Source organism: Manis pentadactyla, chromosome 15 (assembly GCF_030020395.1).
Source record: "Manis pentadactyla isolate mManPen7 chromosome 15, mManPen7.hap1, whole genome shotgun sequence".
NCBI lineage: Eukaryota > Metazoa > Chordata > Mammalia > Pholidota > Manidae > Manis > Manis pentadactyla.
In genome coordinates, this window is record NC_080033.1 from 83,366,195 (window position 1) to 83,390,184 (window position 23,990).

Here is a 23,990-nt window from a genome sequence, read left to right on the forward strand (position 1 = left end):
CGCCGCTGCTGTGGCGCACGGCTGTGGGGGGTGTTCTGCACGGGGTCAGGGGCGGGGAATGTTGTACCACTGGTAGCTGGGGCCGGCAGCTGGGCTGCTCGCCGTGCTGTGGCGGTGGGGCGGCAGTCCAGGAGGCGGCAGGACGACCAGAACAGGCGTGACGGTTCTTGGAGCCGCCCGGCAGGTGAGCGGGGAGGCGCTGGCTGCCGGTTTCCGGCGGCGGGGGCGGGGGGAATCTTCGCTCCACGCCGTCGTGACGGCATCCGGGTGCGCCGGCCGGCCCGGGAGGGGAGGCGGAGTAGGTCTGGGGACCAGGGAGCGGGGCATGGGGAGCCACGTCCCCGTCTGGGCGGCAGATGAGGCCGCAGCCCCGGGCCGAGCCTGTTGCCTTCTGTCCTCCGAGACCCGGCTGTTCTCCCCGTGGCCCCTGTCACACTTTTCTTCGAAAATTGCCGCCGCCTCGCAGTGCCCTGCCCACTGTTTGAGAGCAGGCCTCCACGCCACACCCCACCCCCGTCTCTGTATACCCCTCTCCAACGACCCCCACGTTGGGCAATTTGGGTGCAGGTCCCTCTCGACTGCTAGCCCGTTTCCTCCTGGGCTCAGAGGTGATAGTTGTATTCAGTTTACAGAGTTGCTCTGAACCAGATATGATAATGGACTTTAAAGAGTTTTGTGAACTTTTGTTTTTTTATTGAACAGCATTCACTGAGTCCATCTCTGCCAATCTCGTAATAACTAACAGTGCTTGAGGGCTTCTATACTAAGAGCTTTACAAGGATTATCTCATTTAAATCCTAAGCCCGCCCTGCCTGCCCATAGGCGCTGCTACTAGATAAAACTCTTTTTTATGTTAAGAGAAAATGTAATACCAAAGCTGCTCAGAGGCTGTTCTCACCTTGCAATTTACGTCCATCTGCTCCAGGGCCTTCATTTAAAAACCTCCTGTGGTGCTCTGTCTTCCTTTGGGTTGGATACTGTGAAATGTTATTCCATGTTATAAGATGGCTTTATTTCTGTATTGATAACATCTCAAGGGGAAGTGATCACATTGACTTTTTTCTCTTAATGCACTAATGTAGAGTTTCTGGATTTCTTTCTAAGAAAGAAGGTAGCTTGGTTTTGAGAGAAACAAGGATTCCATGGGTTTATTTTTTTGTTTTCTCTTCAGGAATGAAATTTACCTTCTCATCTCCATTCAATTCATGTCAGTTTTTAGTTATTTCTAGCAGTATCTGAAATCACAGCCTTTCACCAGTGGTATCAGCATTGCAGAGGGCTGTTCTGGTTGTTAACAGGTGGTGGAAGTCAGTAATTGACCAGTACAGCACAGGTGTTAGGAGCTCTGCACTTCTGGACACGTTGGTAAAATGAGGATGTTGGACCTTTGAGTTCCCTCCCAGACTGAGTCATTCATCTACTGAGAATCTACTGACCAAGGGATAGCATAGTGAACAGGGCAGGCAAGGGCTCTGCCTGTGGGCTGGTCTCCTTTGAAGGCCTGGTGATTTGTAGGCTGAGGTCATGCAAAGGCTGGAGAAGCAGTCACAGTCTGCTTTGTAGTTTAAAGATGAACCCTAGCAGTCAGCACTTACCTAGGGAAGCTTATGTTCTGGAGGCTGTCATGCAGTATTTTTTTAATTCAGTGAGCTTTCTACCACTGTCTTTGCCGCTCGAGAAGAGCCAGACGGTGAACAAGTATACGGCATGTTAGGTGTTTATATAAGATCTGAAGGAAGAAGCAGAGCAAGGAGAGTAGAAAATGAAGGGAATGGAGGAGGATAAATGCCATATTATTTTACATGGGCTGGTTGACTTCTGTGGGAAGTGAGGGAATGAGCCGGGAGCATAATAGCAGCTTGAATAGCAAGTGCCTGGTGGGGTTGCACCTTTGTGAATCTGAGGCACAGACCAAGTCACCTGATTTTGTGATCTGACTGGAAAGAAAGGACAGTGGCACTTTGCTTGGTGAAAGGAGGCTCACATCTTGGCTTTGTTTTTACAAACACCCATGTGAAGCTCATCCAAACCAGATGCCAAGAACAGAAGGTGAACCGTGTCTCCACAAGCGCCATCTGATGTAATGTAGTCCCCTATGCAAATCAGGAAAGGACAAAGTCATGAATTAAAGGAATTGGATGATTCATTAAGTTTTGGAGGCCTCAAGGGTTTATTTAGTATCTCTAGGGCTGTAGGCTACCTGATACCTCTATTGAGCCACTATCACTGCTCTGTGGAGTAGTGCTGGAGAAATCCTGGGAGGTTTGGGTCCTAGAATATCTCATACACTCCCAGCTCCAGTTGTCTTCAGGCACTCATTCACCTTTCTGAACTACTTCTCCACCTCTGCAGGGTGGATGGTGACACTTACTTTCTCGAGATGGGCAGTGGGGATCAGAGAAGGTGGCAAAGAAGCACCCAGGAACAACCATCTTGCCTGGGCCCTCCTTTGGCTCACAGTCTGCTCATGTGCAGGGTTCAGCTCTACCAATGCTGTGGTGCTGGCTGGGACCAGCTGTCCAGATACCCTGGACTCCGCCTGGGCATGGCCTGGCCCATGGACCCTGCCCAGGTGCAGCCTCACCGATCTGACCACCAGGTTTCCTGTGGTGAGCCTGCACCTTGAGTGCTCAGGTTTGGGCCTTCCTGCCCTGAGGTTAATAGTTTGGTTAGGTCCTTAGCTCTGTATTTAGAGATTTTGACAGAGATCCTGCAGCAATTAATGTCATGTGTTGGAAAAGTGACACATGAAAACCCATGGTTACTACCAGTTCCTATCTCCCAGCGACCTTCCTTTGGTGATAACAGACGTGGTGGGGCCTGTGGGGATGTCACTGCAATCCATACAGGTGGGACTGATGTGACAGGTTTATATTCTCCAGCCTTACGTTCTGTGTAGTCTTATAAAAATGTAAAAGATAGTGTGACGTATTCAGCGTGCCTTTGCTGGGACTTCAGCCTGCACCTCCCCAGCCCTTTCCAATTGTGAGAGGATGTCCGCTGCTGCCCAGCACAGCCCTGGGCTGATCTGACGTTGCTCAGAGGCAGCGCTGGGAAGGCATTTAGTAATTCCCGAGCTGCCTGCATGTTCCAGCATGTTCCTGCCCTGTACTTGTAGGTGACTGGGTGTGAAGCACAGACAGGGCAGGGAGAGCACTTGGAACCCCAGGCTGTCCTTGGGGTTTTCATGGAGCAGCTGCAGGTGACCCACATCCTACCTTCTGTGTCTCTGATGTCGGGCTCTACATTACCGAGGTCCACTTGCATCCACTGAAGTTGGATGAGGGCCTCATTCAGGACTGACAGGAAGCTTGCGGCGTTCACCCCAGGCTTCACAGGGGAGGGTGGGGTGGGCCAGCCTACGCTTGTCTGCAGAGGCGTGTGTGTTTGGGGGGTGGTTTCTAGTTGTGTCGCTTGGTCCTGGAAAATGCCCACCTATGTTTTCAAAACTGTAGAACACCATCAAGGCCTCAGAAATGGTTAGCTGCAAGGGTCACTTGCAGCCATTTGAATTTTAGTTGTAATTCTGTTAGACTTGGACAGTTTTTACTGCAGCGACCGAGCTAGCATCTGGGGCAGCCCCCCTGAAGTGGAGACATGCTGCGTTTTATAGTTTAGGGCTGGAGCTCTCAGCCTGGGGCTTCTGCTTGTCTCTCTTCTTTGTGGTTAAACCCCAAGATCCTGTTCTAGGAAACTTTCTTCCCTACCAATCTTGTTTGAACAGGACGGGTTTAGGGCTTTTTCAGGTAGACTTCCACCCAGCTTACCCTCTCAGCAGCCGTTTGCAAGCCTCATGGTTACTGTGGCGAGCCATGGGCCGCCTCTGCCACTCTTGGAACATCCTCGCGGAGCCTCATCTCCTCCAGCCTGTGCAGCTGCCATCTCCCTGGTGTCCTGCCCAGGGCTGGACAGGGGGCTGGGGTCAGGTCATACAGAAGACTGTGTTGTCAGCTGCAGGGCACTGAATGGGGTGTTCCCACTTGACCTGGTACGGGAAGGACCCAACCTGCCTCCTGCTGTTTGTTCTCTCCCTTGGTGACTTCGTGTGTCCATGCACACACCAAAGTTAAGAAATTGGAATAGACCACCTCACTTTGTCTTTCCCTGATCAGCAACAGGAGAGACTGTGCCGCAGCAGGATGGCCCAGAGCTCAGCCCCAGGGGGTCCTAGGAGGCTGCATCATCAAGCTGCCCTCCTCTCTGAGGCTAATCGTGGGTCCTGCAGACAGCCTTTGTGAGTGTCAGGATAGCAAGGCCAGAAAATGGTGCTTCTGTCCTTGCACACAGAAGAGGAATTCCTGGAGTAAAAAAACTGTAGACACATTTTCAAAAGCCACAAACTTACTCTGCTGACTGTGGAACTTTGGTGGTTCTTTTATGTTGAGCTCATATGCTTCAGGCCTCTGGGTGGGGATCCAGGCATTTCCAACCTGGCGTTCCTTAGAAACCCAACACCTAAAAATCTTTTTCACGTGTTTTGCTTATTATTTCCTCTATGATGTATTAATAAAAATGAAAGGGAAAAAAGGATATTAAACCTTGCCTAATGATTCAAAAAAAAATTTTAAAGCATGCAAACAAATATGTAAGTACAGGTCATTCACATGAAAAATAAATTGACAGAAACTGTGTCTCAGCTAGTATAGACATTGGGCTTCTTAGACAAAGACTTGCAGTGACCTCTCTTAGCTGTATATGTTCCTCGAGCCTGCGGAAACCAGAGAACTATTTGTCTCAACAGGTAGAGAATATTGGTAAAGAAATGGAAATTATGAGAAGTAACCAAATAAATCCTGGAGTGGAGGAGTTCTATAATTGCGACGAAGAGTTCATTGCACAGGTTCCACAGCAGATTTGAGCAGGAAGAAGAAAAACCAGCAGACTTGGAGAGAGAGGTCATCCAGTCAGAGGAGCATGAAGAAATAATGACAAAGAAAAATGAACAGAGCCTAGAGACTTGTGGGACACCATCCAGTAGATGCAGTGTGGGAGTCCCAGAGGGAGAGGGGAGAGGAAAATGGAGAAATAATTGTTTAAAACTTCCCAAATTGGACAAAAGATATGAATCTACACATGCAAGTTCACTGAACTTGAAGTAGGGATAAACTGTTAAGATCCACAGTAAGACATACTACAACCCAACTTTGAAAGCCGAAGACAGAGACTCCTGAAACCAGCAAGGGAGAGGGGTCGCATAGCGTGCAAGGGGGCTTCAGTAAGATTGGCAGCTGGTTGCCCATTAGGAGAGGGTGGTGTATTCAAGGTGCCGAAGGGAAAAACTGTCGGCCAAGAATTCTGTATCTGGCAAGTCTGTCCTTCATTTGAAGAATGAAGGGGAAATTAAGACATCTCCAGATTTTAAGAAAGTTGAGAGAGTTCATTATATTTAGACCTGCCTGACAAGAAATGCTAAAGGGAGCCCTTCAGGCTGAAATGAAGGGACACCAGCCAGTACCCTGAAGTTGCTTGAAAACATACAGGTTATTGGTAAAAGGGGGTGCTTAGGTTAATAAAAAAGGCCAGTATTACTGTATTTTTGGTTTGTAACTCCTCTTTATTACCACGTGATTTAAAAGGCAAGTATGTAATAATGACCAGTCTATATTAATGGGCAAACAATGTGAAAAGGTGTAATCTGTGACAATATAAAGATGAAAGGAAGAAGGTGTATAGGAGCAGAGTGTTTGTATCGTAATTGAAGCCAGTAATGGAAGAGCTGGTCCTAAAATTCACAAGGGACCTCAAGGGGCCTGAGTAGCCAGTCTTATAAAAGAGGAATGGAGTTGAGTGTAAGTGTTCAAAACTTACTACAAAGGTCCAGTGAACAAAATAATGCTACTGGCACAAGGTTAGACACAGACGCATAGAACAAAATCTAGAGTCCGGATGAAAGGCTGTACATCTCTGGTTAGCTGATGTTTGTTGAGGGTGTGAAGAAAATTCAGTGGGAAAAGTAGAGTCTCTTCAACAAATGGTTTTTGGACAACTGGAGATCGACATGCAAAAGAAGGAAATTGGGTCCTTACACCATATATAAAAGTTTAACTAAAAATGGATAAAAGACCTAAAGTTAAGAGCTAAAACTATAAAGCTCTTACAAGAAAATATGGGAGAAAATCTTCATGACCTAGGATTTGGCTGTGGTTTCCTAAATATGAGCAACGAATGAAAAATTGGACTTGCTAAAGTATTTTGTTGATCAAAGGACATTATTGATAAAGTGAAAAGTCAGTTTGCAGAATGGGAAAAGTATTTGGAAATCATGAGTCTGATAAGGGTCTAGGATCCAGAATATATAAAGAAACCAGTTTAAAATGGGGAAAGGATTTGAATAGACATTTTTTCCAAGGAAGATGCACAAATGGTCAAGAAGCACATGAAAATATGCTAAGTAGGAAAATGCAAATCAAAACCACAGTGAGATCCCACATCACATATACAGGATAGCCATAGAAGACAGACAGAGTAGTTTGCAAGGATGCAGAGAAATGGGAATCTTTATATGTTCCTGGTGGGAATGTAATGGTGCAGCTGGGAAATCATTTTGGTGGTTTTTCAAAAAGTAAAATACAGCTTATCATATGACCCAACAATTCCACTCCTACATATCTACCCAAGAGAATGGAGAACATGTCACACAGACTTATACATGAATGTTCACAGCAGCATCATTCATAATAAATAGCCAAGGGGATGATGGATCAGCGCATGGATGGATGAATAAAAGGTACATACATACTGAACTGTAGAGAAGTCCTGAGACGCTACAATGTGGATGAATCTGTGTGCCAAATGAAAGAGCCAGGACACAAAAGATCCCATTTTTATGAAATGCCAGGACAGACAGATCCATGGAGGCACAGTGGTTGGCTAGAGGTGGGTATATCAATTAACCATAACAGATATAGCATGTTTATAGGTGATGGAAAACATCTAAAGTGAGATTAGGGCAATACTTGCACAAATTGGTTCATTTAAAAAGTCTTTGAAATGTACACCTAAAATGGGTGAATTTTGTGTTAAACAAATGATACCTCAATAAGTAATTTAACAAAGAAGCATGCCTGAAAACAATAGCGACTGGTCCAGTGGTTCTGTTGCCTGTAGTTCTTCATCCAGGTGTAGCTCTGGTCTCTGCTGGAGGCTTTCCTGTAAGACTGCCCCAGGGCACGAATGCCCTCTGTTCTCTTTTCCTGGGTCAGGGGCTGATATGTGTCGTGTTTGCCACAAAGCAGCCCTGATCGCCACCCGCCTCCTGTGTCCCTTTGTTGAGGAGAAGTGCTTTGAGCAGGCCATTGAGAGAGTCCTCGGAGGTGAGCAGGCAGCCCTGGGCGGGGGCAAGCTCACACTTCACAGGTGTCCTGTAGTGTACTTTATAGCCCACAGCAACTGTGGACAGTTTTCCAAACCAAAATTTGGGACTTGGGATCTGCCAGTACCTTCTGTGCCTCTTCTGGAGTTACATTTAGAATCTCAGCAGGTATGGGACCTCTGGGGCACTTGATGAGACCCAGGTTTGGATGCTGACTGCAGATGAGGGAGGGCTTCCTGGGAGCTTCCTTGAGAATGCTGCAGGACCACCCCAGGGCCCCTGCTGGGGCAGCACCCTGGATGCTAGTGCATGTGTGTGTCCTCGTGGGGTCAGCTGCCTGGCCTCCCATCTGCAGCTCAGCTCAGAGCTGTAGCCAGCAGCAGGTAAGGGTCACCCAAGTGCCTTCCTGGGGACAGTTCACGGAGGTGTCCTTCATGGCCTGGCTGTGTCATGTAGCTTTGCTCAGGGATGGAGTGCACAGAAGGGAAGCCCATGGCCGTCACCACAGCTTGAGGATGTCCTGGCGCCTCTAGTAAGCTGCCCAATGGGAGTGGGGCTCAGCACAAATATGTGCCTTTTGTCTCTCCATGCTTCTGGCCTCACTGGTCAGGCCATAGAAAGTAGCTAAATCCGTGGGCTGAATGTGGGTTTCCTGAAGCAGTCTGCTGCTGAGGGTTGTTATGCCATTGTCAGAGGTGGGCAGCCGGGCAGAGGGTAGCTCAGTGTCTGGCATGGAGGGTCAGGCAATGCATTGGGCCTGAGGAGAGTGTGTGGAGCAGACAAGCCTTCGGTCTGTCCTGAATGAGCAAAATGGAGAGTGGGCGCATGGCACCCACCTCCCAGCTCCCTGTTCCTCCTTAGTCTCTTGCCCTGGAATTTGATTTGTCAGCTGTAGAAGGAAATGCAGGTCCTGCAGCCCAGTGAGACCACAGTGTCTGGACGTGTGGTGGTGGATCATTCCTGGAGCTCGCGGACCCCTGCTGAAGGTCAGTCTCTTGCCCCCTTGTGTGTTTGTAGTGAGACTTTTGGGGCCACCTCCCATCCCAGCTCATCCTTGGCCTCTTGGGTCTGGGTGCCCACCTCACCCAGGTGGCTGTTTGCAGCCTCATGGTACATACAGTTAGTTGGTGGCCCTTTTACTTCTGAAAGAATGTAATGGTCAAAAGAATTTGTCGAAAGATTCCTGGGAGGGTGGGAGGGCAAGGGAGAGTGTAGATTCTGGATGGGGTCTGGATGCTGGACACCTGACACCTTAGAAGTGTGATGTCAAACCCGCCTCACTCCTAAGCATTGCAGGCTTCCTGTAGGACTTGCCTGGGACAGACGGGGTGGAGGTGGTTTCTGTTAATCTTCAGGGCTACACTCAGGGGATGGGGCCCAGGGGTCCCCTCTCCTATGCGAGGTTGCTCTGGGATGGCGGTGATGAGGGTGCCTGCCTATGCCTTGCAGGTGTCTGCTGTCCCTCAGGACAGAGGCTGCAGCTTTGCCCTGTGCTTGTCCCCGTGCACACGGGAGCAGCTCTGTGGCTGCATGTGTACCATGCTGGGGGGGCAGGGTGGCCAAGCAGCTGTTCTTTGGGTGGATTATGGTGGCCCAGGATGACTTGAGGAAGGTCACCTAAAGTGCCTATGCCCTGGTGAAGTTTGGTGTTCCCGCTGGGGGACTCTGGCCAAGTGCGGCTAGCCTCACCCTTAGCTCCTTGCTCTCTTCGAGATTGTGCAGTTTGGGGTGAGCGAGAAGCTGGGCCAGGTGTCCTTCGACTTCCCTCCGCACCTCGTCAGCTTCGCCCATGCGCAGATCCTCGCCCTGACAGCGGTGCTGGGAGCAGGTGGACAAGGTGATTAGGGCAGGATCCCAGTTGGCAAGTGTCAGCCCTCATGGGGTGCCTTTGGTGGTGCCTGCTGTCTGGGGAGTGGCTGAGAGAAGCTGTGATTTCTAGGTGGGCAGACTCCTGCTGGAGAAAGAGGTGCTGAAGAAGGCTGACATAGTGGAGCTGCTAGGCCCACTGCTCTTTGTGGGGAAGGCTGGCTGTGAGGAGTTGATGGAAGGCACCGGCTGCCTGGAGAAGGACATGTCCCTTTCTGAGGTTCCGAGGGCCTGGAACCAGGGGTGGGAGATGGGGCACACTAGAGTCTGGCACATTGACTATGGCCTTGAAAGCAGCTGCCAGGAGCCTGCAGAAACGAATTAAAGCTCATGCTGACTGCAAGTAGGTGTTTTACCCTTAAGGGCATCTGTATTCTCTCTGAATGTGCCCCACTGTGCAGGAAGCCTGGACGCTGTTCCCAGGGTTGGTGTCGGAGTCAGAGGGGAGGACAGCCACTGGAGCTCAGCCTCTGCCCTAGGAGCCCTGAGTAGGGCCCTCATGGGCCTCCAGTGAGGTGGGTGGTGGGCAGGTCAGGGCAAGGCCTTGTTACCAATGTTTGTGCCAGTCGCCTTCCTGGCCCCGAGCAGAGGTGGTTTTGGCTCAGTTCAGAAAATGGTGGGGTGGCAGATTTAAAAAAAAAGGAAAATATAAGCCAGTTATCAAGGGAAAGTATTAGGTCTTCAAAAGAGCTATTTGGGTGGTGGAAGGCCTGTCAGTCATTATGGATGAAACTCAAGATTTCTCACAGGTGTGTGGTTCTGGTGGGGGCGGGGAGGGGAGCTGAGGGAGTCTCTAATGTGGGCCCCAGGCGAGGAGGAAGCCCAGTTTCCTCAGCAGGACGCAGCCCATGTCTTGGTCCAGGGGCCTTACCACCAGGGTGTGTCTGGGTCCAATCTGTCAGAACCACAGAGAGGGAGGGTCTGGGTGAGCCGGGAGGCTTGGCCCCCACAGCCCAGGGTGGCTCTGGGCTGCATGTGGAGAGGCCTGTGGCTGCCAATTGATTGGCCCCCTTCCTGGTGCTGGGCAGCTGCCACAGGCGGAAGGCCAGCTCTGGGTTGTGCGCTCTCAATTTCTGATGCCTTAGAATTGTTTAGTTGGTCCTGGAGCATAACCTAGTGGAGTGCCCCAGCGTGCAGCCTGCCTCTCTGGGACGACAGAGTCACAGCAGGGATGGGGCGTCTGCCACTGCCTTCAGGTGGTGGGAGAATGTCTGGATTGCCCAGGGCAGCCCGAGACCCTGGGGACACCGCTGTGCTCACCCCAACTGCTCCTCGGGGGGTCCTCAGGTGCTTGCCCAGGAGCAGGGATGGCCCACTTGCTGCCGCACATGCCCCCTGCTCTGCCTGGCCGAGACCAGACACTGGGATTTGGTCTAAAATTTCCCAAATCCTTTGTTGGCTTCAAAAATACAATTTCCAGCCTGCAGCAAGCACTTTAAACTTTCACCATTTGTAAAACTTGTATTGTTGAGTTTTAAATCTCCAGGGCTCACTCTGTAATGTAGCCTCTACCAAGCTTAGCCTCCATTAGCTGAGCTGCTTGGGTCCTGCCTCTGATGGAGGTGGGGGTGCTCCCCTTGACCCAGGAATGCCCCTTCACAGCCAGAGCCTGGGGGCTGTCCCTTTTTTGGCTGGTTGCAGTTCCTCCTGGGGTCCAGGGCACATCCCTGGCCCCACCTGAGGATTCCCTGTTCCCACAGGTCTTAGCTCCTTCACGCTTCTCACTCTGGGCCATCGTGTTACCTGGGTGCACGCTTTGTGGGCTTTGAGTTGTTCCTGGGTCGAGAATCTTCCCTCCTGAGAGAGCCCACTGGGAGGAACTGCCTGCCACGGTGCCCAGGGCCTGTCCCTGGGCCCCTGTTAATGGGTGATGAAAATGGCTGGGGTTCTGGCTCTGTCCTTGCCCTGCTCACCGACGGGTCCTGCCTCCTTGTGAATAGTCCTGCTGTTGTGGGCCTGGAGCTCCCGGGAGCCTGCTCTGGGTCAGGGCTCCTGTGTGGGCAGATGCTCACCTCCTTAATGCTAGGAATCAGGGCACTCGTCCCTGGAATGTGACCCAGATAAGCAGCCAAGTGCTGCACAGTGGTGCACCCGGTGGTTTCAGCTGAAGGATGTGCAGAGCTTGGCTCCCACAGCTGCCAGCTCCCCATCCTCGGCACTCACTCTGGGTCCTGATGCCAGCTCAAAGAAGAGACAAGGGGGCCTTCAGATGGGGTGACACTTTAATCTCACTTTCTGAAAATGGGCTCTGCAGAAGCTGCAGCAGGAAGGATGGAAATTGGGCAGGGAAGACCCTCCCCCCGCACCGCGGTGAGGTCGGGGCAAGCAGCTGCCCATATGGTTATAGGCCTGGTTTAAGGAGATTCTTGACTGCGTTGCTCTTCCCGTGTGGAGGGAGTAGGCAGTGTCCCCCAGGCCCTGTTGTGGGAGGCAGACTCCTACATTTCTGAGGCCCTTTTTCCTGGGATTGACTTGCCTTTAGCTGGGCACATTGGCCTGTGTGTGTCCAGGGCTTCCACAGAAGAGCCCGTGTTCCTTCCCCAGAAATCTTTCAGTGGGGAACAGGTTGGCCTGTGGACAAAAAGCAAGCTTACACATTTATTTTAAATTCTTTCTCAGACTTGCTATCAGACCAGAAATCTATTCTGTTCCTTAGCACATAAAAAGCAGCATTGGGAGCAGCTGAACCTAGTCCTTAACTTGGGGTCTGGGGGTTGCTCCAGGCCAGGCCAGGATTCTAGCCAGGGACACAGACCCCATGAGCTGTGGGGAGGTGTTACAGGTGAGGGATGGGAAGAGGACAAACCCTGGCTGCCCCTCCCCATGGCTAGCAGTCAGGCAGTCGTGCCATATTTGGTATTCTGAGCTGAGGGGGGTGGGCCCAGCTGTCATACAGGGACCAGGACAACCAGGGTCTTAGGGCCTGGGGAGTGAGTGGGTCCTGGTGCCGCCTGATGCCTGGGTGGCAGGAAGGGAACAGGATTAAAATTAAGGTGGTGGTTTGCAGGACTCCTCCACCCACATACTTGGCCGGACAGCAGAGCATCCATGGTGGTACTTGGAATGGCTGTACATGAGACCGCCCCAGAGGGTTTGCAGAGCAGCTCTCACCAACTTAGATCCCCTTCCCCGTCCCCAACCTGGGAATCTTGTGACAGAGCACCAGTCCAGCAGACAGAAGTTCCCAACAAGCCCAGGCCACTCCTGTCTCACCCCTGGTTGTTGCCTATGACCCAGGGACCAGGACGGAGCTGGACATAAGGCCACTGGGTGTGCTTGTGCTGGGGCCATGTGGGGCGGGTGGAGTGTCTGCGGGGCCAGGGCTGTTCGTGTTTGCTCTGCCTTGACCCTGGGCGGACTGGCTGGCTTAGTCCTCCTTGGGCCTCTCCACCGTGAGAAGCGTGTCCACAGTCGCTGAATGCCGCTCAGGATCACCAAGAGGTTGCTTCTCGCGGTTCTGCTCAGGCCTGGTTCGTGTCCAGGACGGGGAGCGTAGACAACTTGCCCGGGGCAGTAGGTGTGGGCCTGGTGGGAACATGGGTGGGGTGAGCGTGGCTTGGGGTCCAGGGTCACTCCTGTAGTTACTGGACTGGGCTCTTGTGTGCCTCCAGCACAGGGTCTGGTTGCACATCGGGTGCCCTGGGTGCTGAGAAGCATAGATGCCAGGCCACCAGCAATGCAGATGTGTGGGTCTGGGTGTAGCCGGGGCAGGGGCTTTCCTGATATCCCGAGGAGGTCCTCGTGCAGCAGAGGCCTTGCTCTGGGTGTGAGCCTGGCCCCAAGCGGCCAGCTGCCCCGCTCCCCCCGCCCTCCCAGGGCTCAGGCTCTGTGCCTCCCACTGGCTGCCTTGTTGCTTCAGAGGCCTTCAGGTGGGTCCTGGGCCAAACCAAATCAGGGCTAGGCGGAGGGGAGGGGCTGGGGCTGGGAATGCCACCTCCTCTTGCTCTTGGTCTGATTGTGATTTAAGTTCACATTTAGTAACTTCTGCGTTCCATGGAGCTGTGGCTTTGGTCTTTTATTGGTGTTTGCAAAGTAAAATTGAGGAGGGGTAGCTGTAACAGGAGAAAGGCTCCTTAAAGTGGGGCAAATAGATGCGTAACATGCAGAAATGTTAAATAGTGCTATGGTGAGAAATACTTATATAAACACATTTGAGAAAAAATTATTTTAAAATATAGGGGTTTGCAGGGAGCACTGTTTGCTGGTTTCAGGCCCAGGGTATCCCACAACCACCTGCCGTGCCCCCAACGCAAGCCCCACCTCCTGGGGACTCGCTGGTCAGATTCTCATCGTCTGAGTCGGCAAAGACCTCGGCTAGCTCCTGGTCAGACATGTCCGTCAGCTCGGTGAGGTCCAGGAGGTCAAAGTGCACCTCCAGGGAGGAGACGCTGCTCAGTGGCTCTGGTGGGAGGGGAGGGCAGTCATCCATGCAGCTTCCCCACCGAGGGCTCCTTGAGGCTCAATAAGAGCCTGAATCCTGGGTAAAGCCCAGTGCATTCAGGATACGATGGGTCAGACTAAGACCCAAGTCTGCTTTCCACACACAAAAAACTGGAGGCCCCCGTTTTATAGGTGTTATAATGAGGTCCACCGGGCCATCACTGTAAGAGCTCAGGACCCGCCCACACCTGGGGGAAAGTTTGGAAAGGACATGGACCCCTCCCCCATTTCCCAGGGGGCTCATGGGTCATCATGGAGCATGCAGGGCTGATCAGCCATACTCACGCCTCCTCTCCGTGACCTGCAGGAGCCCCGGCGCAGCTACAGGGATGCCCACCTCCTCCTCGGCCACAGGTGAGGGGCAGCAGTCCCCTGTCCCATGGGCTGTGGTGCCCAGGACAGCCTGTGGCACCTCAACCTTGTTAACTATTTCTGCAACAGAGTGAGAAGGGCATTAATTGGGAGGGGATCTAGGAGATCCCACATGCCCGCCCCCAGGATTTAGGCATGGAGGGCTTGTGAATGTGGCTCATGGAGCCCTCCTTTGAGGCCTTGGGCAGTGACCAGCAGTGCCTGTGATGGCCTTGGTCCAGGATCCCAGATGAGGGGCAGGGGGTACTTTTCTGAGGAGGCTGGTCCTCTCCATGGGGCACTGGCTGCCTCCTGTGCACAAGGAGATGGAAGGACACTGTCACATGTCTCTGCTTTTTGTCCAACTGAGGGACCAATGGCCACTCTGGCATTTCCTTCCCTTTGGTCCTTTTACTCCAGAACAGCCCCTGTTCTCACCAGTCTGTCCTCTGTGGACTGCTTTTAAAAACCTATGTTATGTTTAACACACTGAATAGCCAAAGCAATCCTGAGAAGAATAAAGTGGGGGGGATTAGGCTCCCTGAATTCAAGCTCTACTATAAAGCCTCAGTAATCAAGACAATTTAGTACTGGCACAAGAACAGACCCACAGACCAATGGAACAGACTAGAGAGTTCAGATATAAACCCAAACATATATGATCAATTAATATGATAAAGGAGCTATGGATATACAATGGGGAAATGACAGCCTCTTCAACAACTGGTGTTGCCAAAATGGAAAGCTACATGCAAAAGAAACTGGATTATTGTCTAACCCCTACACAGAAGTAAACTCAAAATGGATCAAAGACCTGAATGTAAGTCATGAAACAATAAGACTCTTAGAGGAAAACATAGGCAAAAATCTCTTGAATATAAACATGAGCAACTTTTTCCTGAATGCATCTCCTTGGGCAAGGGAAACAAAATAAAAAATGAACAAATGGGACTACATCATGCTAAAAAGCTTTTGTACAGCAAAGGACATCATCAGCAGAAGAAAAAGGCATCCTACAGTATGCAAGAATATATTTGTAAATGACATATCCGACAAGGGGTTAACATCCAAAATATATAAAGAACTCACATGTCTCAACACCCAAAAAGCAAATAACCCTATTAAAAAGTAGGCAGAGGATATGAACAGACACTTCTCCAAAGAAGAAATTCAGATGGCCAAGAGGCACATTAAAAGATGCTCCACATCACTAATTATCAGGAAAATGCAAATTAAAACCACAATGAGATATGGTGCACCTCACACCAGTTAGGATGGCCAGTTAGAAAAGACTAGGAACAACAAATGCTGGCAAGGATGCAGAGAAAGGGGAACCCTCCTAACACTGCTGGTGGGAATGTAAACTAGTTCAGCCATTGTGGAAAGCAGTATGGAGGTTCCTCAAAAAACTAAAAATAGAAATACCATTTGATCCGGGAATTCCACTCCTAGGAATTTACCCTAAGAATGCAGGATCCCAGTTTCAGAAAGACATATGCACCCCCATGTTTATCACAGCAGTATTTAAAATAGCCAAGAAATGGAAGCAACCTAAGTGTCCATCAATAGATGAATGGATAAAGAAGATGTACATATACACAGTGGAATATTATTCATCCATAAGAAGAGAAATCCTACCATTTGCAACAAAACATGGATGGAGCTAGAGGGTATTATGCTCAGTGAAATAAGCCAGGCGGAGAAAGACAAGCACCAAACGATTTCACTCATATGTGGAGTATAAGAACAAAGAAAAACTGAAGGAACAAAACAGCAGCAGAATCACAGAACCCAAGAATGGACTAACAGTTGGCAAAGGGAAAGGGACTGGGGAGGGTGGGTGTGAAGGGAGGGAGAAGGGGAATGAGGGGCATTACAATTAGCACACATAATGTAGTGGGGGGGCACGGGGAGGGCAGTATAGCACAGAGAAGACAAGTAGTGACTCTACAGCATCTTAGTACGCTGGTGGACAGTGACTGTAATGGGGTATGTGGTGGGGACTTGATAATGGGGGGAATCTAGTAGTAACCACAATATTGTTCATGTGATTGTGTAATCAAAACAAAAAACTTTATGTTTGACATCAAAATAGTATGTTCTTATGGTAAGAGGGCTATAGAGTTGGGAAGTGGCAGGCACCCCTCGCCACCGATCTACCTGATGACTGGAGAATGTTCCTTCATTTCTATGCAATTTATTTTCAGAGTTACCATTGCTCATTTTATATATTTCACAGTTTTTTGTCAGGTGATAGCTGGAGGCCCATTGAATATCAGCATGGTGGAGATTGCTGCTCAGAGATGGGACCACTGCCAGTTCTGTGCTCAGCTTACATCCTTCCACCTCCTACCAGCTCCTCAGCGTGTCCCAGAACCCACCAGCATCTCTCCCTCTGCAGTTACGTGACCCTTTCACTCCCCCCATGCAGCCGTAGAGTCCCTGAGGAGGGACATCTTGGCTCACCCACAGCCCCTCCCCACAGCCCTCCAGCTGAACAGGTGCCAGTTGGACCTGAGTGAACACATGCCCTCCCGTGCCTGCTGGCAGGGCTCCACCGCCTCAGGCCCCCATCTGGCACACACGTGCTGAGCAGGCTGTGGGACGGGGTCGTGGGAGCAGCTGCCTCGAGTGTTGTGCCAACGGGGCCCGGTTGGGGCCCCGCTGCTGACAGCTGCCTGCCCCCCCCCCCAAGCAGTGTAGCCAGCAGCTTGTCTTGCCCAGTGGGACATGTGGGTCTGGAGGGTCCCCAGCTGAGTGGGATGATGGTGACATTGAGCTGCAGCTGCAGAGCTTTCTGAGCCTCCCCGTGTGGGCACCAGCCCCCCTGGGAAGTGTGCTGTCATCATGGTGCTTGGGGCCAGCCTGTCTGGACCGAGGCTCAGGGGATCCGGTTTCTGCCTCTCAACCACATTTGGAAGTGGCTTCTGAGCTTCCGTGCAGGGAAGGGTTGATTACACCTACAGTGTCCTGGCCTGCCTAGGACAAGGATGCTTCCCACCTAGAGGGGCACCAGAGGTGTGATGCAGACGTGCTCTGAGCTGGGGTGAGCAGGGACCTCTGCCTCCAACCTCAGATCAGCTGCTGAGGGGCAGGGGTCAAGGATCAAGGAAACCCTTGGGGAGCCCTTACTCTGCAGCACACAAGGGGAGGGTGGCACAGCAGTTCTGGTTGTGTGTGACCCTGAGTGTGTGTGACAGGAGTGTGCGGTGGCCACAGTTCTGAGATGCTTCCACACATGTGACCTTTGGTGGTGGGTGACTGTCTGGGCTGGGAGCTCAGCAGGGGCTGCCATCTGTCTGGAGCCTCCACATTGGGGAGGTGGCTCTGGGTTGGTTAATAACTGTATTGACAATGGCTGCCAGTCCCAGCATTCTCCACCCGCCTGCAATGAAGGGGGAGCTGCGTTTTGCATGTTAGAGGTAAAGCCCTGAGTGGCTCAGCCTGTCCCCAGCACTCTCAGGTGCCACCTGTGAGCCTCACATTCCCAGGTCGTGGCATGGGGATGGGAGCAGCCGAGGAAGGGGGGGCCCCCTGATCCTGTGCCCACACTCAGGTGGAAGACCTGAATGTGGGACAGAGTGGGGTCTCTGGTCACACCCCTGTCACTGGAGAGGCCCTCATCTAGACAAATGGCACACATTCACGTATTCATTCAGTCAACAAAGATTTCCTGTCTGCCAAGTCTGCGATAATTCCTGCCCTCTCAGTTGTGTACACTGATGGGGAGCAGTGGGGGCCGTTCTGTTGGGAGGGTCTGGTGTGTGGGAGAGAGACAGCACCAACAAGGTCCTGAGGTGGGGCTTGACTGCATCTGGGGAGCTGCTGGGGTGTGGGTGAGGGTGGGACACGCACTGGTCAAAGGCAGGACTTGGGCTGCTGCTCTAGTGAGCTGGGAAAAGGCGCTGAGAAGTTTTGAGCTGAGGAGCACAGCATCTCCCCACGTTTTTATGGGACAGCCCAGGTAGGAAGAACAAACTCTGTGGGTGCTGAAATGGTGGGGGAAGGACCTCACACTTCTCCTCCATCATTATATATCCTGGAGTCCAGGGGCCTTGGATGGTCCCTGTCGTGCTGACTGTAAGAAGCACATGTTATCCAATTTCAACATTCGTGATACAGAGAAAGTCCCCCCGTCAGGTGAACACGGTGCACCTGGACTACTGAAGTCACCATGTGCCTGTTTATTTTATTCTTTCCCCTTTCCCTTGGCAGTAGTATGGTCTGTAGTCTATAAAGGCTGGTGTCTTGGCCTGTGTCAAAGCTCTGGGGGGAAGAAAAAGCAGAAGATACAACTTTTGCCATCAAGGACACTTTTGTCTGGAAGAATGTGATGGAAATAGAAGATTAAGAATCAAAATGTCAAAACAGATGCCAGGGACATGAGGTTCTGAGTGCCTGGGAAGGGACAAGATTGATCTTAGCATAGAAGGTGGTGTAGCCACTGCAGAAAAAGAGTCCAGTGGCTCCTCAGCACACAGCCTAGCAATCCCACGCCTACATTATGCCCAAGAGAAATGAAAGCAGAGGACACACAAACACTTGGATGTCCATCAACAGATGATGGATAAACAAAATGTGGTCTTTGCGTGCACTGGCATATATTACTCAGCCACAGAAATTGGCATGTGACACTTCAACATGGATGGACATGGAAAACGTGAGTGCAAGAAGCCAGTCACAGAAGGCCACATTTTAATTCCATCTTCATGGAATGACCGGAGGTGGCAAATCTACAGAGTGTAAAAGTAGATTAGAAAACCCAGAGAAAGTAGATCAGCTGGTGACAGAGGCTGGGGTGTGGAGTGGGGAGTGACTGCTAATGGGTACAGGGTTTCCTTTGGAGGTGATGAAAGTATTCTAAAACTAGATGGTGGTGATGGCTGCACAGCTTTGTGAATACAGGAAAAATAGAATGTGTACTTACAAAGGGTTAATTTTATGGTATGCCAGTTGTATCTCAATTTTTATAGAAATCCTCAGTGGGAACAAACAGGTTGATTAGAGTTGAGGTGCCCAGGCCAGGATGACTTAGGACATTCACTGACATCTGTGTGCCCCTGGCTCAGGGAGAGGCTGGGTTGAGAAGCAAGAGCTTTGGGGCCCAAGCTTGGTTCTAGTGTCCCACAAATGTCTATTGAACAAATTAACCCAAGAACCTACCCTTAGTTACTAAATGGTCGTGCAGGAATCACCCAGGTCTGCCTCGTGCCCTCTCAACAAGCTCTGGGAGGAGGAAGGAACACTCTCCACAGGCGAGATCTGCTGCTCTTTGTGGGTGTGACAGAGCGATCACACAGCGGACGTGAGCTGGGGGAGCTGGGCCTTGCCAAGCTGCAGGCTCAGTGAGCTGTGTCAGGGCAGAGGTAAGTGGGTGTTTGATACCCCAGGAAGGTCAGGGTGTGGGACAGCAATGCCTGGCAGGGGCCCTACCAAGGGACTGAGGCCCCCAGTCTCCTGCCACAGCTACTGCTGCCCTCATGGAAACAGTGCCTGTGGGGGGACTGCATTTGTGGTGCCACAGTTCTGTCTCCCAGGGCCAACTGCTCATAGGAGTGGCTAAGAGAGGGTTTTCTTGTGAATATGCTGCTGACCTATTTTCCAGCACATCGGTACTGAGAGCTTGGCCCAAATCTCAAGTCCTTGCTCTGCGCCCAGGGCTTTACCCTGAGCAGCTAAGAGGTGCTCTGTACCCAATGAATGCATGAGCAAATTAAGGAAGAATGAATATCATTAAAAAAAATGGCTGTGTGGAAGGAGAAATGGTCACAGAGGTGGGGTTCACCCACATCCCATCTCCCCAGTGCCTTGTTCCTGGATTCAAACTTTGGAAGATGCTGGGTGGGCCCTGTTTGGGCACGGCCTCCTGACCACAGCACCATGGCCTCTCTATCCCTGTGGCCATGGAGCAGACTTGGAAGTGGGGTGGGTCAAAACCTTGGTTTTTCAAAAGCACCAGTTAGGGTCCCTCTTACCCCCACCCACCCCCAGCTTCTTAACCCCAAGTTTGCATGCTTCGACATTAAGAAATCATTGTTCATTTAGGTGCAAAAATGGCATTTTAATTATGCTCTATAAAAACCTTATCTTTCAGAGATAATTTGAGCTAATATGTCTAATTTGCTACAAATACCAGTGCAGGGATGGTGGTGGTCTGGCTGAGCAGGCTGGGAGGTGGCCCACAGGCTTTACCATACTGTTATACTTTTCTGTGTGCTCCACACTCACCAAAATAAAAATTTCAAAAGTTAGTGACCTAAAATAATGACAGTCACACCCACACATGACCTCAAGAGATGCCACGGGGTGATCAGCCTACTGTGTGGGCAGGAAATGGCTACAGGGTAAGAAGAATGGGAATCCTGGGTATGGCCCCGTCTGCTGCTTTTGTGTCCCCAACCCGACCCGCCTGCCTACACAGAGTATACAGAGCAGGTAGCTGGTAAATGCAGGTCTACCTGGAATGAATGAGTAGGTGACATTAAGAAAAATGAGTTGTCAAGGCCCTCTTCCGAGTTCCTTCCTCCACCACCTCGCTCAGGCTCCCACAGTCGTGCAGGAAGTGTAGCCGTCTCCATGGACAGAAGTGGATACTAAGAGGGCCCAGATGCTTTGTCCATGTCTCCCAACTCTGCGCTCCCTGGCCCTTGCTTTCTAGTCTTTCCACCTTCACATTCCTGAAATCTGCCACTGGGAAGCCCCAGGGTCCTGGGACTGCCAATAGTGTAAAAAAGCTGGTCACTCCCACAAATGACAAAGAAAACTCACACCCACTAGCTCCTGGTGTGTGTGGTGGTGCTGGCAGGGAGGGTGGCAAGGGCCTCCAGACCGCTGTGTGGAATGTACCTAACTCAGACTGCGAAGCAGTGGGTGGACCCACTGCTAATGGCCCTGTCCCAGGGCCAGCCTTTAGGTCTCCAGGGAAGGCCAATAGTGTGACTGGGAGACCCCAGCCAGTTCCTGTGTAGTCAGGGGTTACTAGTGCCCTGTGATGCGACCTTCAGGAAACCCAGGATGCAACTGGCGCTTGGACAGGCAGGTGGAGGAACAGTTTCTAGGCGGGTGGCACCTGCAAATACCCCCTGGAAAGGCTCAGGGTGTTGGGTGGGGGTCCCAGGGCTTTCTTCCCATTACCAGCTGCCACCCTGTCTGGGACAAGAATCCAAAGGCGAAGAGCTACCGGAGGATCTTAACCGTAAGCGTCCCGAGGCGGGGGTGGGGGGTGGGGGTCACTCCGTGCACACCTGCCCTCCCACATGTGTGCGTCCCTGGGCCTCGCCCAGACTGTCAACCCCTGCAGGCGCGGGTCTCCCCGCATGCTGCTCCCGCTACCCCCACCCCAGGCTCTAGCTCAGCCCCGAGCCTTGCAGGATCTCGGTTGCGGCCCTCCCTGCCGTAGACCCAGGTTGTGGGTCTGGGGCAAACAAAGCGGAACGTGGCCAGGAGGGCCTCGCCGACCCGGACCCCAAATCCAGGCCCCTACATGGCCCATCGCCGGATCACCGACTGCGCTGGGAAAGGTCCAGGACGAAACTCTGGGCCACCCGCCTAGGAGCGCTCCAGGCACTTTTGCGGACCGGGAGCGCACAGGACAAGGGGGCGGGGACGCGGTCCCAGCGACCCCCTGCCCAGCGCGGTGCCGTTCCTGGGAAGTGTACCCGGCCGGGTCCTCCGCCCGGTGGGTCGAAGCGGGCACTCGGAGCTGCCAGTGTGTCCCGCGGGCCCTGGGCGCAGCCGACGAGTGGGTCGGGGTAAGGGGCTGCGGCCCGCTGCGGGGAGGGCGCCGGGGAGGCTCCTGGGGCGGGGCCGCACTCACCTCCCGGGTCGGCACCCTCCGGAGGCTCCATGCGGCCAGCAGGGTCTGGGAGGCGCGCGCGCGGTGTCGTCGTCACACGGCCCGGGTGCCCCTGCAGCTGCAGCGGCGGTTCGGCCCTGGCTCCCGGCGCAGCGCACCGTGGCAGCGGCCGGGAGGCGCCCGCGGCGGCGGGGAGGAGCCCGCGGGGCGGGGCGGGCAGCTGCTCCGGGGCCTGGGTTCCCTTCGGCATCCTCCCCAGCCCCGCAGCACAGGTGCGGCCGCGCCCCGCCCCGCCGCGCGCGCCCCCTTTCGGACCCGTACCAGTGGACAGCTCGTGTGGCCTCGCCGCCCGCCGCCCGTTCCCTGCACGGCCCCGCTGCAGCTCCCAACCCCGGCGGGTGCCCACGACCCCTCCGCGCACTGTCCCGCCGCCGTCCTCTCCCCAGGTATTTATGCGGAGCCGGGCTTCTTGGAGTACGCGGGGCGGGCAAAGTGCAGGTAAAGGCGGTGCCAACACCCTAGGGGTCGTGTCGAATTGCAGATTGTGAAAAGGGCTAGGAAGAAACACAGGAGGGGGGTGGGAGCGGGGCATGGGTAGGATGGGAGGTAAGGGGTTTGGGGTGGGCACGGAGGGCACCAAGGGGGTGAAAGACACGCCCTGCGTGTGCTGAGAGCCACAAAAGGTTCAACCAAGTAGTACGTCCAAACGCTGAATGCGGCTCCGTGACAAGCCCCTTGTGCATAGTATCTCATTAATCCTCCCAGGGATCCTAAGGAGCCGGTACTCTGGTTTTCCAGGTGAAGAAGCTGAACGACAGAGAGGCGGGTAACTTGACCAATGCTGCACAGCCAGGCACTGGAAGCCAGAAGCCTGAACCCAAGGCCACAGTCTCTACTTTCACAAAAACAAAGCAAACCAATGAAAAGCAGCAGGGAGAAAGAGTTTGTTACCAGCCAGGAGTGAAAAAGGCCCATAGAGAAAGGCAGAGGGTATGAACTTAGTGTTTTTTCAAAGGCAGATGGTTCATATAGCTTCAGCCCACCAAGGCCCTCACTGCTGAGCCCGGCTCCAGTCACACAGAACTCATGCCTTTGAGACTCTCGCTAAGTGAGATAGGCTAACATTTCCTGTTTTTCTGTAGTTTTCAAAACAAATGAAAACAGAACTGCTGTTTACAGCTGTTAATGGTGACTTCATGACCCTCTAGGACAAGCCCCTGCAGTAGTTGTGCCACACCAAGAGGAGGGGAGTTTGGCCTCTCAGAGACAAAGCTGAACTACAGGTCGAGTGGTGGGGACATAAGCAAGTCCATGACTGCCCTGGGAAGTTGTGACAGGGGGTGGGCACTGGCTCAGAGTCAGCTGGGGTGAAAGACTGTTTTTTCTCAAAATGGTCAGAGTGGTGTTTGATTCTGCATGCCTTCCAGAGCCTTCCATCTCCCATCAATACATTCCCCATCTGTACTTCTTGTGCTTGAACCTAGACAAAGTTTGTGACTGCTCCAGTCAATAGAAGTGATGCCATGTGACTTCCAAGGCTGGGTCATAAAGAGGGTTCACCTCTCAGAAGGCTCCCCTGGAACCCAGCCACCCTGTGTGAGGAAGTCCAGGCCACTCAAGAGGCCATGGGTGTGTTAGGCCAGACTTACAGTCTCACCAATAGCCATACCTGAGACTAACTTTGAGCTACCCCCAGGGAGTATGTGGAGTCCTGGCCTCATTGCAAAACAGGTATTGTCACTTTATAAAGCCACTATATTTTGGAAACCTATTAGGCAGCCATAGTAACCATAACAGTAATTGTTGTTTAATACTTATGCCCATTTGAGAGGTAAATAAATAGATACAGAGGGGGTCCTGTCAAGGGCATCCCATCTGGTAAGCAGCAGGTGATCTGAATCCAGAGGTCAGTGTTTATTTTTAATTTTTTATAAGAATATTTGTAAACAAAAGTGGAGAGAATAGCACAATTAAACTGCACTATACCCATCACTCAGATTTAGGGATTGCCAACTCCTGGCTGATCTTGCTTTCTCTCTACTTTCGGTTGCCTCCTCCTGCTGCTGAATTGTTTTGAAGCAAATCCTATATACATTATATTGTTTCATTTGTCAGTACTTTGCTACTTATCTTTTTAAAATTATTATAAATAAATAAATAAGTATTATTTTGATATCATTAATGTACAATTACTTGAACAACATATGGTTACTAGACTCCCCCTAT

At 52.0% G+C, this 23,990-nt stretch overlaps 1 protein-coding gene across 7 annotated transcripts in view; it reads left to right on the forward strand.

The window, feature by feature from the left end:
* Positions 1 to 24: 24 nt before the first annotated feature.
* GAS8 (growth arrest specific 8) overlaps positions 25 to 23,990 on the forward strand; it is a 48,230-nt gene continuing 24,264 nt past the window's right edge. For 2 of the 7 annotated variants that reach the window (XM_057493128.1, XM_057493129.1), the window contains exons 1-2: positions 21,787 to 22,210; positions 22,563 to 22,754. In XM_057493128.1, coding sequence (XP_057349111.1) covers positions 21,815 to 22,210; positions 22,563 to 22,754 — 588 coding nt within the window. In that variant the 5' untranslated portion in view covers positions 21,787 to 21,814. Of the gene's footprint in view, positions 185 to 7,202; positions 7,314 to 8,173; positions 8,299 to 9,025; positions 9,150 to 21,786; positions 22,211 to 22,562; positions 22,755 to 23,990 lie in introns of those variants that run through there. The other 5 variants (XM_036924330.2, XM_036924329.2, XM_036924328.2 and 2 more) reach the window with 5 other exon arrangements.